Below are 19,442 nucleotides of genomic sequence, written 5' to 3' on the forward strand. Positions count from 1 at the left end.
ATATGTACTGTATAGAGTTGACCGAAATGATAACAGTAAGATGACACAAATATTGCATGGTTTCCAAAAGCAGAGTGGATAAGGACAAGATTTAAAAAATGTACACATTTAATTGGATATTTCTTGTATTTGATAGTTGTGTGTAAAAATACTCAAATAAAACTCATGTATCTGAATCATATATCTGAAAATAGCAAGTCACTCCTACAATTTAAGAAACATTCAGTTACTGCATCTCGCATCTCTCTTGGATTAATGGTGAATGAGTCTCCAAACTGTTCCTCTTGGGACTGAGGTAAAAGTGCAGCAACAGTGCAGTAATCATATAAAAAACATTGGCAGTGCTACAATGACTACTTCTGCACATGACAAGCTGAAGAAGAAGAGCTTTTGAAGCCGTCAGTATGAATAAGTCTTCCATGCAGAATCCTGTCCTACATATCCCTAACAGCTCTGAGCAAGGCTACGAAATTATTACATCAAACTGAGACATCAATGTGCCGTTATTCTTACTTCTGCTTGTACATGAGGGGAGAAACTTACTTAAAGAAATACATGATCATTTTGGCAAATATGCATTTTAACTTTCTTGCAGAGAATTCAATGACAAGATTAATTCCAGTCTTGTACAGTAAATACCAAAGGATATGCCTGACAATTTTCTGTAGTTTCAAATCTCATGTGCGGAGCAAAACCAACGATGAAATCATCTTACTTACAAGCATAGTGTGTATCCAAAGCCTGACACATCTTATTTCCCTGCGCCGTGGACCTCCGTTGTCACTGAACCACACCATTGCACTGGGTGACATATATTCCTCACAAACATTACCTTCACGTTACGGTCACGTTAGTTCCGAAATGACTCCAAAGCAGTGTAGCAGTGTTACTGTTTCCAGAGCTTCGCTAGCTTGTTGTGCTACTGTACATATCAATAAAAGAGGTTGTGATATGAAGCACAACAAGCTAGCAAAGCTGTGCAACCTGTGCATCTGCATAGTGTTTTAAGCCATCTCTAAACAAACTGCTGTTACCATAATCTTTGTGGTAAAGGAATATGTCAACCAGTGCAGCGGTGTGACTCATTGATTGAGTGATATAATGCTAGGTTTTGGTTGTTTAAGTTAAAGCCAGCAGACTTAGCTTGAGATAAAGACTGAAACACTACACAACTACACTCTGTTCAAAGATTAAAAAGCCAGTTTACCAACAAAAGCTTGGAAATTAATGTGCTCTGTGTGTTTGGTTTTATTTTTTACAAACATGGTAATTGAGCAGTTTAGCTATTCTCCCCTTTTTCCATTCTTTATGCTAAACTATGCCAAACATCCATATTTCATGTACAGACATGAGAGTGGTGTCCATTTTCTCTAACTCTCAATAACATCTCACTGATATGTACTGCACATGCAAATAAAGGTGGAGTACTGCCAGGTGTAAACCTAAACCTGCCCTGCCGTCTCTCTCACTGTGAGGCCTCACACATTTTCAGGGTCAAAGGGGAAATTTTTGAATCTAAGCTATGCGGGCTAACAGGAACGTGTGCAGTTTGACAGTATGCAGCTGCAGTTGTGATGTTTCCCGGTGAGTGTAAGAAACTGTGGAGCAAAGAAAGAAAGAAATCGGCACTGCATCTGCCCTCCTAATCCCTCCACCCTTCTCTTTTCATCCCTCTCCGTCACCGGAATTCCAAATGTGTATGAATGTTTTTCTGCCCGCTTTCCCCAAAGCTGCGTATTAACAATCGCATCGCACTGCAAATGGCATCTCCAAGGTAGGGGCCGACCTTCATTCCTCTGCAGAGGGCACGCCAGTAAATCCATTTCTCTAGAGATGCGGTTCACTGAATAACAAATCACGGGGGCAGACGTGGCTCTCTCTCCTGTTCAAGAAGCCTATTGCTAGAAACTTCCTTCACAGGGTGTAGCACCAGGGGTTTATTATGAAGAGATGGGAGTGGACAAACACAGGGAATGTAAAACGTACTCTTTCTATTTCACTTTACCTCTCTCTCCATTTCTCTGCTGATAATAGTCTTGGTAAATTATGCATATTACCATGTGAAAAGAGTAATGAAGCCTGGTAAATAAATAAATAAATATGCAGTTCTTGCTTCTCCCCGGTGTTCACACATCCATGACACACAATGATATTGAGGACGCCCTCTGCATCATCAGGGAAAAAAGCAAAACCCCATTTTGTGCTGATATCTCACAGCTTCTGCACATATTCCTGTATCTCATTTCCGATGTTCCTCCCCTTGAACCAAATCAACTCTACGGAATATCAGCCACCTGTCAAAATCTGTTAAGGTGGCTCACATTTCATGAAACACCTTATCTTGCTTCATGACTACATATTTACACCCCGCAAACAAAATGGCTCCAGCACTGTCGACGCTGATAAGGGCCTTTAGTGGTGGAACAAGGTGACAGCAGCCAGATTACAAGTTGGTGATTTACCTTATTCATTCCTGTGACCTAGAAAAAGAAGACCAATTTCAGTATACGCTGCTGTTCCACTGCAGACAGACTTGATTCACTGTCTGTGATGTTTTATTGAATCTTCCTCCCAAGAATTGTTCAAGCAACTTTCGTTTGATTTGAGGAAAGATTAGCTTGTAGATTGAAGGAGATAAGATTCACAGCATTCCCGGAAACCAATTTTTGAAACATTACGGCTGTTTGGTGACGTGAATTGGATCCAATTTCTGCGTTGTTGACATCTAGAGAAACTATGTTTACCCAAAGAAAAAGTCCGGTATTATCAACCCGGGTCTTATTCTTAAAATTGCTGTCATTCTGACTAATAAGCAGTGTTGGGGAGTAACTAGTTACATGTAATGTCGTAACATAATTTAATTACAAAATAAATATAACTGTAATCCGTAACAGTTACTGAGAATTTTTTTAAATTAAATTAATTAAACAGTTACGAAAATGTTGATGATTACAAAGGGGCTAACATCTGAAATCAGACCTTTAAGATTTTGCTCAGGAGGAGGGTTTTTTCCTCATTTTTTAATATTTAACATGTTACTGAATATATATATATAGTGCCGTTTTTAATTCTTGGAAATCAATAATCTTTTTTATGTTTTATAAATAAATCATGATGTAGGCTTATTTGTAACACTTGGGCTTAAATAATGTCACAGCACCAATTAAGCCCATGTAAGACTTTTTTCATAAAATGTCTTTATTTTATATTTCAAAGTCTACATGAACTAATGAATACATTATAGGCAACATATAATCTCTACAGGGCTGGATCTTTTTCTGGTTTTAGAAACATATAGTAATATCTTTCATATAGGAAAGAGAGCTTACTGTATGTTGTTGTTATTATTGTTTGTTTAGATGGTAGCAACACCCTGCTCTACATGACTGTAGGTTGTTGATGATTTAACATGTGGGCTTGCTAGAGAAGTTGTAGCAAAGCAGTGAAGATTTGTTTATTTTATTGTCTTTCTTTGAAATTAAGAAAATCAACAAAAAACAAGTGACTGTTCCCTTATTCTCATTCCACTTAGTGACTGTTGCTACGCCGGTCAAACTTTATACTGTGAGATTATACAGTAGAAGGCAACATTCAGAAAGTCAGAAGGGTCACAAATATGAGAATAGTTGAGAGGTGAGAGGAGCTGGTTCCATCCAATATCAAAACATTCTTAATATCCTCCATGTTACTGAACATAGAAACAAGTAAATCTGGTTAATGTAATAATCCTGTAGTTTATGTTATGGACACCAGTTGTAATTTATTTCAATTTTGATTCTGAGAAATCAGGTTTTGTCCGTTACTTTTGGCATGGAGGACAGGTGTAAATACTGCAATACCCATTAGTCATAGCCATTGTTGCTATGGAGAAGAAGACAGTCAGCGTCACAAATCAGAGTGTTAAGGATTTCAAAATCTGTTGCATCTTGGGAGTGATAGTTAACTCCTACCCTCAAGCTTTTATGCACTCAGTTTTCATAGCACCGGAAATAACTCCCCACATCGCAACTCTATAAGACACAGACTGAAAAATACCAGAATTTCCCTTTAAATGATAATGTACAGCAGGCTTTCCGGAACCTATACACTGTCTGTTTTAGAAGGCCTTATGCCTTATCTCCAGATAATGAGATTTACGAGAAGGTAAAGATATTGTTTCTCCAACCTTCTGTGTTCAGATGGAAAGAAATACGTTCCTTCCAATGGTGAATTTCAGTGTGAAATCTAAAAAGTTTGGTGGACTTAATAAAAAAAAGAGTAAACAAGTATTGATTTGATGCCTGAGCACACATGGGACAAAAAGGTGCTAAGAGCCTTCAGAGTGCATGTAGGATCACTCTTACTTCACTTCTCATCTCTCACACAAAGGCGTAGCCTGCACACAGTCTTTCAGGGATGCCCACAACAACAACCTGATAAGTGCATCATATACACACACTCCCATGTTGGAGGCCGGTTACACATACGCACGGATGGGTGAGAATGGGCCTCGAATCGGCTTATTAAATAAGTGGAGGCCCTACATGGTGAAATGGAGCAGTGAGGAAGAGTTATATGCACTGCCTCCTCTGCAGTGTTGGTGGACCGCCAGCATCACCATAAGTAGTCAGTCAATAGGCTGACTCAACAGTGTGTGAAATTAAGAGGGAAATAGAAGGAGACAGACATTAAGCCTCTCTCCCACTTCCCTTCACCCTCTCAGACGCCAGACAGCGGCTAATGCACCCCCCAGAGCCCCCACACGCTGCTATCACACACCAGCAGCACCACAACTCCACTTCTTGTCATCTGCCCCTCAACAAAAAAAATTAAATAAATAAAAGCTACACTGACCTCCTTTGGCAGAAAAAGTGTAAATATGACACAGAGAAGACTTTTTATGCGAGTTACAGGTTTAATTCAACCTGAAGAGATTGAAGTGTAAACATCATTACATGCAGCCACATGGCAGAGCGCTCAAATCTGCTTTCTGCAAGATGAGGTTTTGTTTGTCAGGTGTTTTCTTTTTCCAAATATGTAAATGGTGAAGACAAACAGTTTGTGCTATGAAAATAGTTTTTGACACCTGAAGAAGAAAACAAAAGTGCAACAAAAAAAAGCAGAGAAATATCAAAGCAATACATATTATTAAAATTGAAATTCACACAGCTGGAACACAACTCCAATAAAACTAAGACATCTATTGTCAGATATCCACTGGGACGATGTTTAGAATAACTCCCAATCTTTTTTTTCTCCCACCTCCTTGATATGTTAATGCGTGTCTTGTTTTTGAGTTAGAAACAAAACCCTTTCTGCTGAGAGCCTCATTTTGTCAAAGTAGGGAGGAGTCACATTTCCATACGAAATGTCTGGATTAAGGAAATTCTGAACAGTGGCCTAATGATAAAAAAGGCAGTTACCAAGGTAATATGCAAAACAGTCTCATTGACTCTGAGTTGAACTATGAGAACCACCTTCAAAAATGGAGGCTGGAGAGTTTAATTGAAATCCCGCTGACTGGAGACAAACTCTGCTACATCTTTTTGCTTAATAATGTTATTTATCCAATAGTTATGAATAAGAAAATGACTGCATGTCTGATATATTACTCTCATTTTAACACACCACCAAGTAATTTCCTGAGATCATCTCAAATGACCATTCAGACAAAGGCACAAGTGACATTGTCATTGACATAATTTCACTTCAAGTCCAAAGGGTCCCAAGAAACCACTAGAGGGAGCAACAATAAACACATGCAAAGTGAGAGGGAGGTGTCAGGGTTGAGATCACCCAGTCTGCAGTTTACAGTCTCAACATGGGAGAAAGGCTTTAATATGCAGTTAGACTTTAATCAGACTGATCATGATGGAATTTCAGAAACTTAATCATCCTGCCACATAACAGACTCAAGGTTTCTACAATATAAATGTGTGAAAAGCTGAACTTTTTTACAGGTATGCACCAGAAAAAACACACAGCCTTTTATTTTATTTCTCTGGAGCATGCCATGCTCATCAAGTATTTTTTTTCCACTTTAACCTTTCCTGTTGCAATCTGATTTTGTCTGGTCCTCACTGAAAACAGCCGGCTGAAGATGAATAGTTACAAGTGGCTGAGGGCAAAGAGAAGACAATGTCTGCAGAGACTCTTCAGATGGATATTGACCAAAGGGGAAAAAAAGCTGATGGAATTTCATTGACCTATGGCAATCTGCACCGTGTTACACAATCCGATCAATGTCCTCTCTCTCCCGCTTTTCTCCATTCACCTCTCTCTGGGGAACTTTTAATATTCAAAGTTGTTCTTGTTGGGGAACAGAGAGACAGAGCAGTACCTGAAAACACTGACAGATCTGTGAGAAAGTGTTCTGTGAGGTTCTTCAGGATTGTTGGTAAAAGCTTTTGATCTGTGAGATTGAAAGACGGCGAGCCAAGGTTTCATCTGCTGTTGTATATTCCTCTTCTGACTTCAGAGGGAATGGAAGAAATAGAGAGATTCTGTGATGTAAAGGATCCTGCACAGATGCTGCATACTTCTCTCGCTCTAAGACATTTTGTGTTCATGCTGTTGATGTGCTGCCTTTATGTTCTGCGACCAAGGTCAGTGGTTGGAAATATCTGATTAAATCCCTCTGGTTGATTTGTGATTCTGAATATAAGGACAAGCATGCCAGGTCAAAATGCCTGACTTACAACAGGCACAACAAAGAGATGTCAATGATTCATGTTTGCCATAGTAAGAAATATGCAACGTCTGAAGCTGAGAACAATGGAGGAGTTTGATGAGTCTGGTCAATACATTCTTATGATCACATTCCTATGATCAGTATATTCTTATTTAGTCTGAATATATTCTTATTTTCCAATTACATATACATATTAAATGACATATAGGTTAAAAACAATTTGCCATCTGCAATTTCTTCTTAATCAATTAAACATATTAATTAAAAAAATATAAATTGACAGCAACATGTGCAAGAGACAGATAAGTCAGGGTTAAATATTATCATAGATTTTCAAGTCAAGGTATTCAAGAATTGATGGTATCTGATGAAGATCTGTGAAAATTAAAATTTAATTAAAATTAAATCCACTAAGTAAATTTTGTGTGATCTTTTTGATCCAGCACATATAAATGTTTTAAGTATGTGTGCACTCTACAGAATATCTTAACAAAAAAAAGCTTTGATGTACAACATTTGTTTGCAAATGAGACCAGAATCTATACAGCCATGCTAGCAGCTCTGTGAGACTGCTTTTAACCGCAACTTTGCTTTAAGCTTAATGATAACAGTAGTATGCTAACATGATCACAATGAGAGTGCTACCATGTCGATGTAAAGCAATTTTAATGTTTGTCATCTTACAATAATTTAGAGTTGCTCAGCTGGCGCATATTCCAAAAAAGTTTCAAGGTTCCTGGTTTGCTTCCATGATGTGATGCCTAATGAATGAGTGTTCCAATAATGAGTGTTAGTTTTTAATAAGGTTTCAAGTTTATTTCTGATCTCAACGGTAAAAAAAATACAATTACAAGTATTAAACCTATAAACGTCAGAAAACACATTTGGCAATGTCTGGAGAACAAAAGAGGGAGGGAAAAAAATCTGAAAACGAGAAGGGACTTTAAATGGTTGTGTGTCAATTAGGGAAAAGATTGCATTATCATTCAGCAGGTGAGAAGCAATATATCAGCCGTGCAGGTCATTGGATTTCAGGACTCGTGGGTGAAGGGATTTGGTCAATCATGAAACAGGCAATTGATTTTCCTTTCTTTATTTGTAGAACTTGGCACAAGGCAAAGGGAAATTTCCCTCCCTGGGCACACTGATTGAATGTAATTTTGTCTTTAAACACCAAACACACTTACCACCTGTTTTCTATTTTCTTGGGGTGACATTTGGGGATATGAGATACATTTGTGAAATGTTTGAAAAAAACAAAAACATCAGAAAATATTATTATATATTTGTTACTGGAGTGTTATGAAGAGATTGTAAGGATAAATACATATGTTGTGCCAAATGTCAAATCGGATCAATCTTTATTTGTACAGAAACTATACTACACTCTGCTGTATTTCTGCAATGTCCCTCTGAAATTCAGGCACAAACTCCCATAAGAAAGAGCCTCATTTTAATTAGAATAACTTTAATATGGGTTTTGTCATCCATTGACCTGGAACAGGAGTGTGTGCAGCAGCATGACACCACTACCAGGGGACAAGCTATATATACAGCAGCTCTACTAGCATTTAATTAAGAAAACACAAATCTGTTTTTTTGTTGAGTTGTAATGCTATACTTGAGTGATCTTGCATGTTGTTTAGTTTGTATTTGAACTATATGCAGTATGTACACAATGAACATTTATTGCATGTTTGGAGAACTAACAGTGTTATAATGTCTTTACTCACAAGAGTAACACGCATACAACTCAAGCGTCAAAAATGCTCAAATAAGGTCAGCGTTGACGTCAAGAGCAAAACGATCTATTTGAAAAAACCCAGTAACATAACCAGAAGTTACGTTACTGGGAGTTATTCAAGGATTTCGCTCTTTGGGGAGTATCCTGGGTCCCAGTGCTTGAAAATCCTGCTCAGTATCAAAATCCATATGGTTCATTGCTCCCTACAGATGGACACACACAGACACAGACAAACACACACACACAGGGGTGAGGGCTATCTGTGGGCCCAGTCATGCGTCACCCATGCAGAGGTATCTGTTAGCAGTGGGAGTTATCATTGGCCACGGAGGCTTATTCCTCAGCCAGTGGAGTCCATGCCAGGAAATGACTGATAACAGAGCACAGCGATGACTGGCTCACACAGCAGCAGCTCATGTAGACCCTGGCCGAGATGAAGGCATAATGGGAATATGTACACATACATCATACATTACAGGACGGGCCCACCCTCCTTTGCCTTTTTACTAATGACATGTATATTTCAATTCTATTAGCTCTGAAAGGGTAAACAGGATAGAGGAAGCTGCTCACTCAGAGGTAAAACCAAATTTTTCTGATCTAATATCTTAATGTTATTTGTTGCGTTGTCAAGTTGCAAAATGAAAATGCTCATAGATATAATAAGCGTGGGGGGAAATTGATGATTTGTGTGATCGCTTGATCGAGAATCATAACTTTGAGTCTTATGGTGCGGGGTATTTAATTTAAGTGATTCAATGTATTCACTGTAATGTCGTCATCTCCTGTGGGAAAATGGGAAAGGTCTTAAAATCCTTCACATTTTTTGACAGCTTAAGGACTAGGAAGAGTTTTCTCTATGACATGCTCAAGAGGCTAATACAGAAACTGATTCTTCACAATTTCTCAAGGGCAACTGGTTGGAACAAGCGCCGGATATTTCCAGTAAGTAATTTAAAACCTACACCAACAACAGGCCACACCAATCTAGGATTCAATTTGTGAAAAACCTTGAGTGTAGGAGCATAAAAACATACAAAACTCCACTAGAAAATAACAGTGCAATATAAAACAGAATTACACTTCACCATTTTTCTTTACCAATTACCTTCCATGTCTAGTTATAGTTTCATTGACAATTCCCTGAGAGTTAACACTGCATTTAAAGAGCTGAAGGGTGGTGTCTTTTTAATAGATTAAACAGTGTTTGTGTACTCTAATGTAACTGCAATCATTAGCATGCCTAGCTAACTAGCTTACCAGAAGAAATCAAGTATTGCTTTCAAGGTCAAGAAGCCCATCGTTGAGAGACTACATTGGTTTGTAGGGTTGTGGGCTTAAAAGAAAAAAATCACATCTAGCACCCACAACCACTGTGGAGCAAGCACTGTATAAAGCTAATCTTGGACGTTATAAGAGTTTAAGCTAAAGTTGCTAAAGCCCTGCCATGTTATTCAATGGCAAATGCAGCCAACTTTACCAGAGAATTAGTTATATTAGCCAAACACACGGTTTAGTCCTCAGACTTTTATCTTGTAATGTTAAAACATATTTCTGAAAATATGAACACGTATGTAAACCTGTTAAACGCTGGGCCATTTTCTTCAGGATTTTTCATTGGAGGGAAGTTAATCGGTGCAGTGGAAAAGCAGGCCTATAGGTTTTGTTAATTTCATTGAAGAATGCAATTATTTACACAGTTGAGGATTGTATCTGAGGGCTGATCCCAATTAATAAATGAGGGTTAACTGATTATTTCATATGAATGAGCCCTTTATATCTAAAGAGGGGGTACGTTTTCTTCCATCGAGTACGCCATGTTTCTGTCCATGTAGCCCAGAAAAGACAAACCAAACACTCACTCTAGAGCAGACCTTTCCCATTTTTTGTGACTTTCACGGCCATTGTAGGTGCTTCTACATACTTGGAAAGGGAGGGTGAGGTATGGGGTTATCAGTTGGTTGCAATCTGTAACCTCACCACTAGATGACACTAAATCTTACACACGGGTACTTTACGGTTTAGCTACCTTTTTGCATTAAGCCCACAGTACATGTATGATACCACTCTGGGTGATTCTTTTATTTCCAGTTTGTGTCGAAGTGGTAATGAATGGGCGATGACATGGTTTAACGAATACAAGGAGCTGGGACCAAAGTCTGCTCAGCTGTATTCAACTTGACCTTTTAATGGTAAATAAAATCGACAGAGGCCAGCGTGCAATTACTTTAAATAAATAAAAGATTCTTCGACTCACTGTGGTCCTCTGTCATGGTTTAATCAAAGATGCTTGTCAAGGCAGCAGATAAGATACATAGATTTCTCAGAATCTTTTCATTTGTTTGGCATGTCCTGGTTTCAAGGTTACCTCCGTCATAAAGAAGAAATGTTATCTCGGGTTGGATGTCAACACTGAATAAAAGCTTCATGGAAATGCAGTACAATGGTGTGATGTATCATTTTCAGGGTTTCATCGTTTATTACCTGTGGATGACACCTGGAGTGGATATCTGTGAATGTTGAATAGTCCTTTAATAAACTATGCAGGACAAATCATATACTCAACTGAGAACATGTGAGGGCACAGAAAATGATCTGACCATTATAAGTAATTTACAAGAAAGCATCCACACAAATTGTCTTGCCAAGAAACCTTTTCTCAGAGGTGAAGGTTTATGCTCTCCATACGTGTAACTCAGGCAAAAACAAATAAACAAAAAAAAACCAAGAAAAAACTAACTAAATTAATTAATAAATCAAACAAAAGGCGCATGTCCGTGGCAGCACAGCCTCTACCAAAACCTCAACTGGCTTTATAGGGCATTCAATTCACATCTTAACCACTCAAGCCAGCATCATATCACCTGACAGGGACCTATACACAGCAATCTTAATAAAAGGGAATTAAATTACATATTTAGCTCTTTTACTAGCACATTCACACCACTAAATGGCTCCATAAAAGGTAAGTTAACCTTAATACATTACTCCAAAATACTAACAAACAAAATAAACATTCTTACAAAAAAGAAAACTCCTTCAGTTGGTTTGGCCCAGTGATGTCAGCATGGCATCACCAGCACCATAAACGGCTTAACTGTTTAACTGTTAAACTTATGACTGTTTGCTTTAACCCACTCATATTCCTTGATGTAAAATGTAACATAATGCCAAAACAAGCAAACCCGGGATAGTAAGTGCTGCAATGCCACAATAGCCAAGCTAAATTGTAGCAAATTGAACACAAAGAAATCAATATGGTGTAATGTATAAGCTGAACATGTAAGGGACAAGTGGTGAGTAAAGGAGAGGCAATGACAGAGGCACATGATGTGATGCAGCTAGAAGGGAGACAGATATCAGTTGAAAGCGGTCACTCTTGGGGATGATAACCAGGCTTTGGCATCTATAGAATCCAAATGAAGACTGAGAAAACACATATACTGAGACCACTCTTTTTCTGGTTTATGGCAAATCCCAGAGACTGTAGGCTTGGGTATTGTCCTGATACTCTGAGTTGACAGAATAAATAAATTGTCCAGGTTGTCGTGGGTTCGAATCCCCTGGCCTCTGCTTGGTGCTAGTGCTGCCTCAAAGTATTTGGTGAAAACGGAGGAGCGAGGGATAAGCTGAATGGCAGAAACTTGATATTTGTACACTTTGCTATTGTAGGCAAAGCGCAGAAATTGCTGACACTGTCTGTGTCAGCAATATTGGCACATGAAAATAGGCATTCTTTGGGTCCACCATATTGTACCAGTCTCCCAGTCTAACTGACTGCATTACATGGCATAAAGTCAGCATTTTGAACTTGAAGTTTTTTTAGGTATTTGTTTAGTACTCTCAGGTCCAAAATAGGATGGAGACATATCATCTTTCACCAGAGTCACAGCCACTGTGCTGGAGAGCCGGAGAATAAAATCTGCCTTTGCAGGGTTCGCTCCTTTGCCAAGGCCTCATGTAGATCCTGCAGCTTTTCAACTGGATAAGTCTGCTGCACCAAGGTAGTATTAAGTGCGCAAGCAGTCAGCCCCCGAGTGGGGTATATTTTCTCAAGCTGAGACACGGAGAGTCTGCACCGCACTGGGTTTACTGCTCAGTGTTTTTTGTTTCAGTACCAAGTGGACAGCCATTGTCTTGTCCATTTGAGGAATTTTAGCCAGCCCACTGCCACCAGGTCTATGTGAGGTTGAACACAAATACGGGGAAAACAGATAATTTGTGTCTCACTGCTGAGAGCTGTTGCAGGAAAAAATAATTTCCTGCAAGCTGAGTTTGTTGTTGGCTAAGAGGAGGAACAGGCCAATACACACTTCAAGGCACTCTTCCATGCAGCAGCACAAGTTATTCATGGCTGGGGTGGTGCTGTAAGTCTCGGCCAGAAGATTTTGGAAGGCTCCTCTTTATCTCCTCTACATCCGACCACGACCTCCTCTGGGAGGCTGCCTGAAGTGGCGAGGGAAAAGTCATCCTCAGACAGCACACTGAGCTGTACATTGTTGATGGAAATGGTGACGTTGTTTGAATACTCTTCCATACCCATGTACTCGGTGGTAGGGAGGATATCATCCATGTGATCGCCCCATGACTGTCCTACTCCCTCTTCAAAGTTCCGCCTTCAGGTTCAAATTCTGAAGGGGATTTAAAGGCCTCAGACAGCAGAGGATCTCCATGCGTGGCTGAGCTTCCCAGCATCCTGCACAGTAATGCTACACATCTTTCCAGGGTCATCCTCTGGAGTGACAGTGCACACAAGTCTCCGGGTTAGCATGTGCCACTTTAGCATGCAACATGGTGTCGTGAGTATTAGGGCTGTCGCTTTTGTCAAAAATCAAGTTCGAACGAATATCAAATGTCACTCAATTCGTTCAAAGGTATTCAAATTTAAGCAACCCCCCTCCGAAAAAAAAACAACTAAACGCACCGTAACTCAGATTCAAGTTCCGTGTATCAATCGTTCATTTGAGCTGCCACATGTTTGTCTGAATGTAAAGTGAAGCTTCATGTTGTTACTGGACAGAAGCACTAGCTTTACACACTAAACATAAATATATTATTTTATTAAGCATCCTTCCGCTGTCAGGCGTAATTTTCAGGGCTCAACATATATATAATAATCACCACATTTCAATAAATATGAATGTATTAACAGCCTTGTAGAAGCGCTGCAGCGGTCTGTCAGGTGGTCATTCATATGCCGAACTATCAAATTTATGAAGTAAACCAAGTGCCTCAGACAAATTAACATTATTTTACACACACAGCCTTATCTTTAACTGGGACCTTACCATCCATGGCTAGAACCCAAAATATTTCCACACACTGCTTTTCAGATGACTTGGGGTCATAATTATCTGCTCTGCGGCTGCTCTTCATTTCCATTTTCAAACAAAACATATAATTGGTTTAATTTACAGATGGGTCAAGAGGGCGCATACTATAGCCTATAAAACTTTTAGAGTGCCCACTGCTGGATAAGATGGCAAACAACAACAAAAACAAACATTTTAAAATTCGAAATGGGTTAATTATAGTTTGAATTTGATTTTTTCATGTCATGTTCGAACGATGTTCCAAAAATCGAATAAAAAGTGACAGCCCTAGTGAGTATCTTTCCTGCAAACACTGGGGCAACAAACTCATTAGCTTGTTAAACAGGTGTGGAAAGTGGTTCTGTTAGGAAGGCTAAATAGCTGCATGTTAGCTGGGCTAAACGTGGCAAAGCAGCTAGTTACTGAGCTAAAGTGCTTTGTTGCAATCCTTGGTAGCAACCTACACACTGTTTTTTGTAAGATGTCAACAGCCAAATAGGTTTGAAACCACTGGTTTCATCTTTAACAATGTGTTGTGTTTTAAAAGCTTGTTGTATTATCCATTGGGTCAAATCTTCATCTGAAAAGTAACTAAAGTAGTGGAGTAGAAAGGACAATACGTCTCTTGGAAATGTAGTGACTGTATTAAGTAGTATAAAATAGAAATACTTAAGGTGTGTACAAGTGCCTCAAAATTGTACTTAAATACAGGTACATCTACTGAATTACTTTCCACCACTGTCCATGTTTAGAAGCTTCTTTGAGGACTTTTGAAATGAGTGTTGTTGAAAGACCTTCAGGGTTTTAAAAATGTTATCAGGTATGTCTCAAGGAAAATAAGATGCTTAGCGCTGTGACTCAGTTGAAAGGTAAAACATGAGAAGAATCTAGATAACAAGTACACAAAGTGTGTGTGTGTGTGTGTGTGTGTGTGTGTGTGTGTGTGTGTGCGTGCAGTCCCATTTCTGTGTGTGCCTGGGCGAGAAAGAAAGAGAGAGAGTGCATGTGTTATTTCTGCCGGGCTTCACACATTGAGTGGACAAACAATCTATTCCAATTAAAGCTAGCTGCAGCCCTGGTGACTGCAGAAGGGGCTGTGCTCCATCGGATCACATCATCCTTTGAAAAACCCCAGAATGGCTTATTGTGATTTGGAGGAAACAGGCCCCTTCAGAAACAACTAGTGTGGGCTGGCGGCAGGGTGAGGGGGTGGGTGGCAGACTGGCTCCAAGTAAGTTCAGAAAGTTCCACAGCAAATTGTGTTACGGTGCGGAGGTGGAGGAGGGTGGGGGGTGCACAGGGAGGAGGGCAAGGCCATTAATCCTGGTTGCAGCCCGGTTTACCGCTCTTACTGCATGTGGGGCAGGAGGCAAATTAATTATGTGGCGGAGATTAATTAGTTGACGTTAAGGGAAATCTGTGACTGTAAAACTTTAGAGGGCTGCACAGCTGACTAGACTAATGGGGCGTTCATGAACTCTTAATAGATGCTACTCTGATGTTGAGTACTGTGCGGGCAGAGAGAGAGAGAGAGAGAGAGAGAGAGAAAACTTGAGACAGAAGCAGTGACAGCAGTGACGATGTGTCCTTGTTGATTGTAATTTCAGCAGAAAGGATTCAAAAACTGTCATCTATGAGCATCTGAATTAACTCGAGCCAACAGAGGATGAAGTATTAAGACCATTTACTCAAGTAAAAGTAACGCAATAATTAAAAATGATTGATTACATGACATGCATTCAAGTACTGGAAGCAACTTACAGTTAAAATATCAAAGGTATAAGTACTTGTTCTGCAGAAAAATGGCCCCTTTAATTTTTATGCTATTATATATCACATTAATACTGCTCATCAATGTGTAAATAGTATTTTGCCATTGTAGCTGGTAAAGGTGTGTCTAGTTTTAACAACTTTAGATAGCACAGATGTTTAGTTCAGTTTTTGGTTCAGGATAAAGCTGCTGGGTTTGGGAGATGATTAATGGGAAAGAGGAAAAAAAACAAAGTTTTGCAACACAAATTTGTGTTCTTTTCATTTTTTGTGAAATCTTAGACAACTTTCTTTTTTTGGCCTCAGTTATTTAAATGAGCCAACAGAGGATGAAATATCAAGACCATTTACTCAAGCAAAAAGTAATGCAATAATTAAAAATGTTAAAAGACATGTATTCAAGTGCTGGAAGCAACATATAGTTAAAATATCAAAGGCAGAAGTAATTGTTATGCAGAAAAATGGCCCCTTTGTTTTTTATACTATCACATTAATAGCTTTATATTATTTCCATGTCGGTATGTTATTTTTTTCCCTCTTTAATAAGCGATTTTGGAGTGTGTGGTGTAGCCGGGGAAAACAGGTTTATCTGGATTGCATCAGTCACTCTTTGACACAGAAAGGTGACATTGAAAGTGCCAGCTGTATTTTTTATTTTCAAGTAAAGAAACTGCATTCCTGCACTCAAGTTCCCCCAGATGTGGCTGCTTTAAAGGACCATCTGGAGAGCTAACACCTTCAAAGCAACGCTAAGAGCAAAACACACCAGCTCTGTGTTATCGCAGCACATGCCAACTGACCCAAGCGGCTATCTGATAATCTCACAACAGTTCAGTCTCCACCTCGTACCATAACTCCACATACTCTTTCTGCTTACTCTATCTCCCCTCTCCCCGATGCCTGCAGCCAAACCTGTTCCGCTGATAGTCTTTCTCAACACTATCACTATAAGAAACACATGCGAACTGCAGGCAGATTCCTGCTGTCCGAGGGTAAAATAATGAAAGAAAGAAATAAAGCTTTGGTCTGCATTTAAAGGGCAGTTAGGTTAACATCCTGTCTGCAGAGTTCCAATAAGCCCCTGAATAAATCTGGGCCAACATTCAAATATGAAACAGCCACCGTAGGTTTTTGGAGCTTAATGTCTTTGAGACGGTGCTGCTGATGTTTTCAAAGTCGCAATAAGATTTGAATAAATAATCCCTCACCACTCTAGAAAAACTGAGTAAGATCGCACCCTTGGGCATAAACAACTTCTCTTTTGATTTTTCATGGTTTGGATTATTGGAGTTTGCCTACCTGCCCACTCTCAGTTCTCTTATACTGATTCTGAAGCTATGAAGCTGACATTCCCTCTAAAAATGTAAAAAAAAAACACACCCTGACAATTATTGCATATATAATGATTGGAGGACGAGAAATGTGACAGACTTTTTAAACAGCCACTTGCTCAGCAGCACAAAGGTTGTTTTTTTTTCTTCCAATATAGAGAGCATTGTTTGGTGTACATTTGCTTACGTGTACAAAGGGTGACCAAACAGGAAATTCAAGAAGTTGACATTTTAAATGATAGCATGACCACATTGGGTTTTGAATACTGGTAAGAGGAAGTGCATGTAAAATGTTGACAATGTACAACCCATACAGTAAGTGTAAATGTGACTGGTAACCACAGAGATGTGTGCAGCCTATACACAGACACATGCTCATGCCTGCTGGCTCATAACTTGAGCCACTCTCTTAGTTTGTTCTGATCTAAGACAAACAGCACAGCAGAATGATACATAATGGATAAATAAAAATGGAGAAACAAAAAAACCCAAAACATCAGACTAAAAATAAAATACATCTTTATTATGGTATTAATTCTTCACTTAAAAAAAAACAAAAACTATTTACAGTACACCGTAATGATCGGCAATATATATATATATGTGTATGTGCACAGGAGCATTTATAGAAGACTTAATTGACTCTTACATAAAGAAACATTTGAGTAACAAAAAGAACATATTCAGTACGGCTTGTGCTGAAAGTGACTGAGGAAATTATAGCAGCAGGAAAATGTCCTTCAGAACTCTATACTTAGACATTAATAATGTCATATTATATGAACGGAAACATGAAGGTGTGACAATATTAAACTGCTGAGTATTTATCCTTATGTAACACATTAACTGGCACAGTCTAAAATCTGAATGTCATTACCAGTGTCATAATAAGTCGTTTGCTTTGATCAGACGACCAGCTGAACAGCAGCTGAGTGCTTCAAACAGTACAGAAAGACAATAAAATGCATATGGTCAGACAATGGGAAGAAAAAGACATGTACTGACAGAGCATGTCATGAACCGCAGTCTGCCCTGGCATTTGGCGCGATCATACAAACGTACTAGTACAAAAATAGATTTAGTTTAAATTTACATTAGCTTTGTCTCTTCGTCTACTTTATTAGTATGGAAAACAGGACAGCTCATGGAGATGATCCCCACTGAAGCAGGCTCTGATGCTTTAAGCAACGCTACGCTGAGCTACTGGGGCTCAAACAATCACTTCCAGTTGAATGTTCGACCCACCAGTTCAAAGAACTTCTTGTTGGGTTCATGAAAGAACTGGTAGAGTTTTTGCATGATGGCAGGGGCCACATGAGGGTGAGCCCTGCCTTTTGAATCATGTAAACACCGCTCTCGCCCGTGGTCTCTCAAACAGTAGAATCCCTTGGTTTTATTGAAGTAAAAATTTGAAGCATTTATCTGGGGTTCCAGCTTCAAGAACCTTTCCACCTTTTTCATCTCAGGGAAGGGGTCCCTGATCAGTTCATCCCCGTCAACAATGTGGATGCTCTCCAGTGGGAAGTACTGCAGCCAGTTCTGCATGTGCATATAATACAGGCTGCGATTGAGAGCCTTGTATCCCAGATTGATCTCGCCGTCCTTCACCAGCACAGACTCAATGGGCTGGTAGCACTTGTGCTTCTGGAGGCGGTTGTAAAAGACCTGGGTGTAGTCCGAAAGCACCCGCTCAGTGGGGTCTCTGAGGATGAGCAGCAGTTTAATGTCAGGGTTCATCTGATGTATGCGTTTGGGGACTTTGCTGGAGGTGAAGTAGGCAGGTGTCTTCTCTACTGTCAGCTGGTCGGGGAAGGCGTATGGCATCTGACTGAGATACCAAGGCAAACCCTTCTGAAAATGGCTCTCCCAGTCAAAGAAGTGCACTTCGTTCTGAGCTGCAGCCACGGCACTGTGCAGACTGAGCATCTCAATCAGTGCCCGCGTCCCACCTTTCCTGACACCAATAATTAGAATCTGCGGAAGTTGTTGGAGGGTCGCATTGGGGTGGCTGGTGTTCCCGTTGTCCGTGTGCGATGAGGTGGGAGGTGAAGGCGGCCCCTCATCAGCCACTGGTCTGGAGGGGATGGGTGGAGACTGCATTGCAAAAAGCAGCAGCCCGAGGAGCAAGGCTGCCATGAGGGAGGTCCTGACCCTGGAGGATTTCAGCCTGGCGAAAGCACCAAAACTGTAACCCACATTGAAAGAGCAGCTGCCTGAGGACAATGGTCCAATTGAAACGCAAAAAAATGCCTCTTCTCTGACAGTAGCAGTAACTGCAAAATAAGAAAACAGCTGTGATTAGAGGATACCTGGTGTGTATTTGGCAGCGAAATAAAAACATCTCAGGAAAATACAAGATCGCAAGCCATCACACATAAAAACACCAGGCATGATAAGTCATCACAAGCACTGACAGCTTTAGGATTCTAAGTTTGAGAAAGAAATGTCTGCACAATATAGTGTTCAAACATATACATATATAAATACATATTTAAGTGAGGAAACTTTAAACTCTATTATCTTATCAGTAATTGATAAGATAACCTACAGATTATCATCAACATTTAAAACATTATCAGTGTTGTATCAGTCTATAGTTCGAGGTACCAGAGCAC

At 39.6% G+C, this 19,442-nt stretch overlaps 1 protein-coding gene across 1 annotated transcript; it reads right to left on the reverse strand.

The window, feature by feature from the left end:
- Positions 1-17,788: 17,788 nt before the first annotated feature.
- hs3st1 (heparan sulfate (glucosamine) 3-O-sulfotransferase 1) lies at positions 17,789-19,050 on the reverse strand. Its single transcript, XM_062425863.1, has one exon. The coding sequence runs from the start codon at positions 18,961-18,963 to the stop codon at positions 18,046-18,048; it is 918 nt and encodes a 305-aa protein (XP_062281847.1). The 5' UTR covers positions 18,964-19,050; the 3' UTR covers positions 17,789-18,045.
- Positions 19,051-19,442: the final 392 nt, after the last annotated feature.

This window comes from Scomber scombrus, chromosome 9 (genome assembly GCF_963691925.1).
Source record: "Scomber scombrus chromosome 9, fScoSco1.1, whole genome shotgun sequence".
Lineage (NCBI taxonomy): Eukaryota > Metazoa > Chordata > Actinopteri > Scombriformes > Scombridae > Scomber > Scomber scombrus.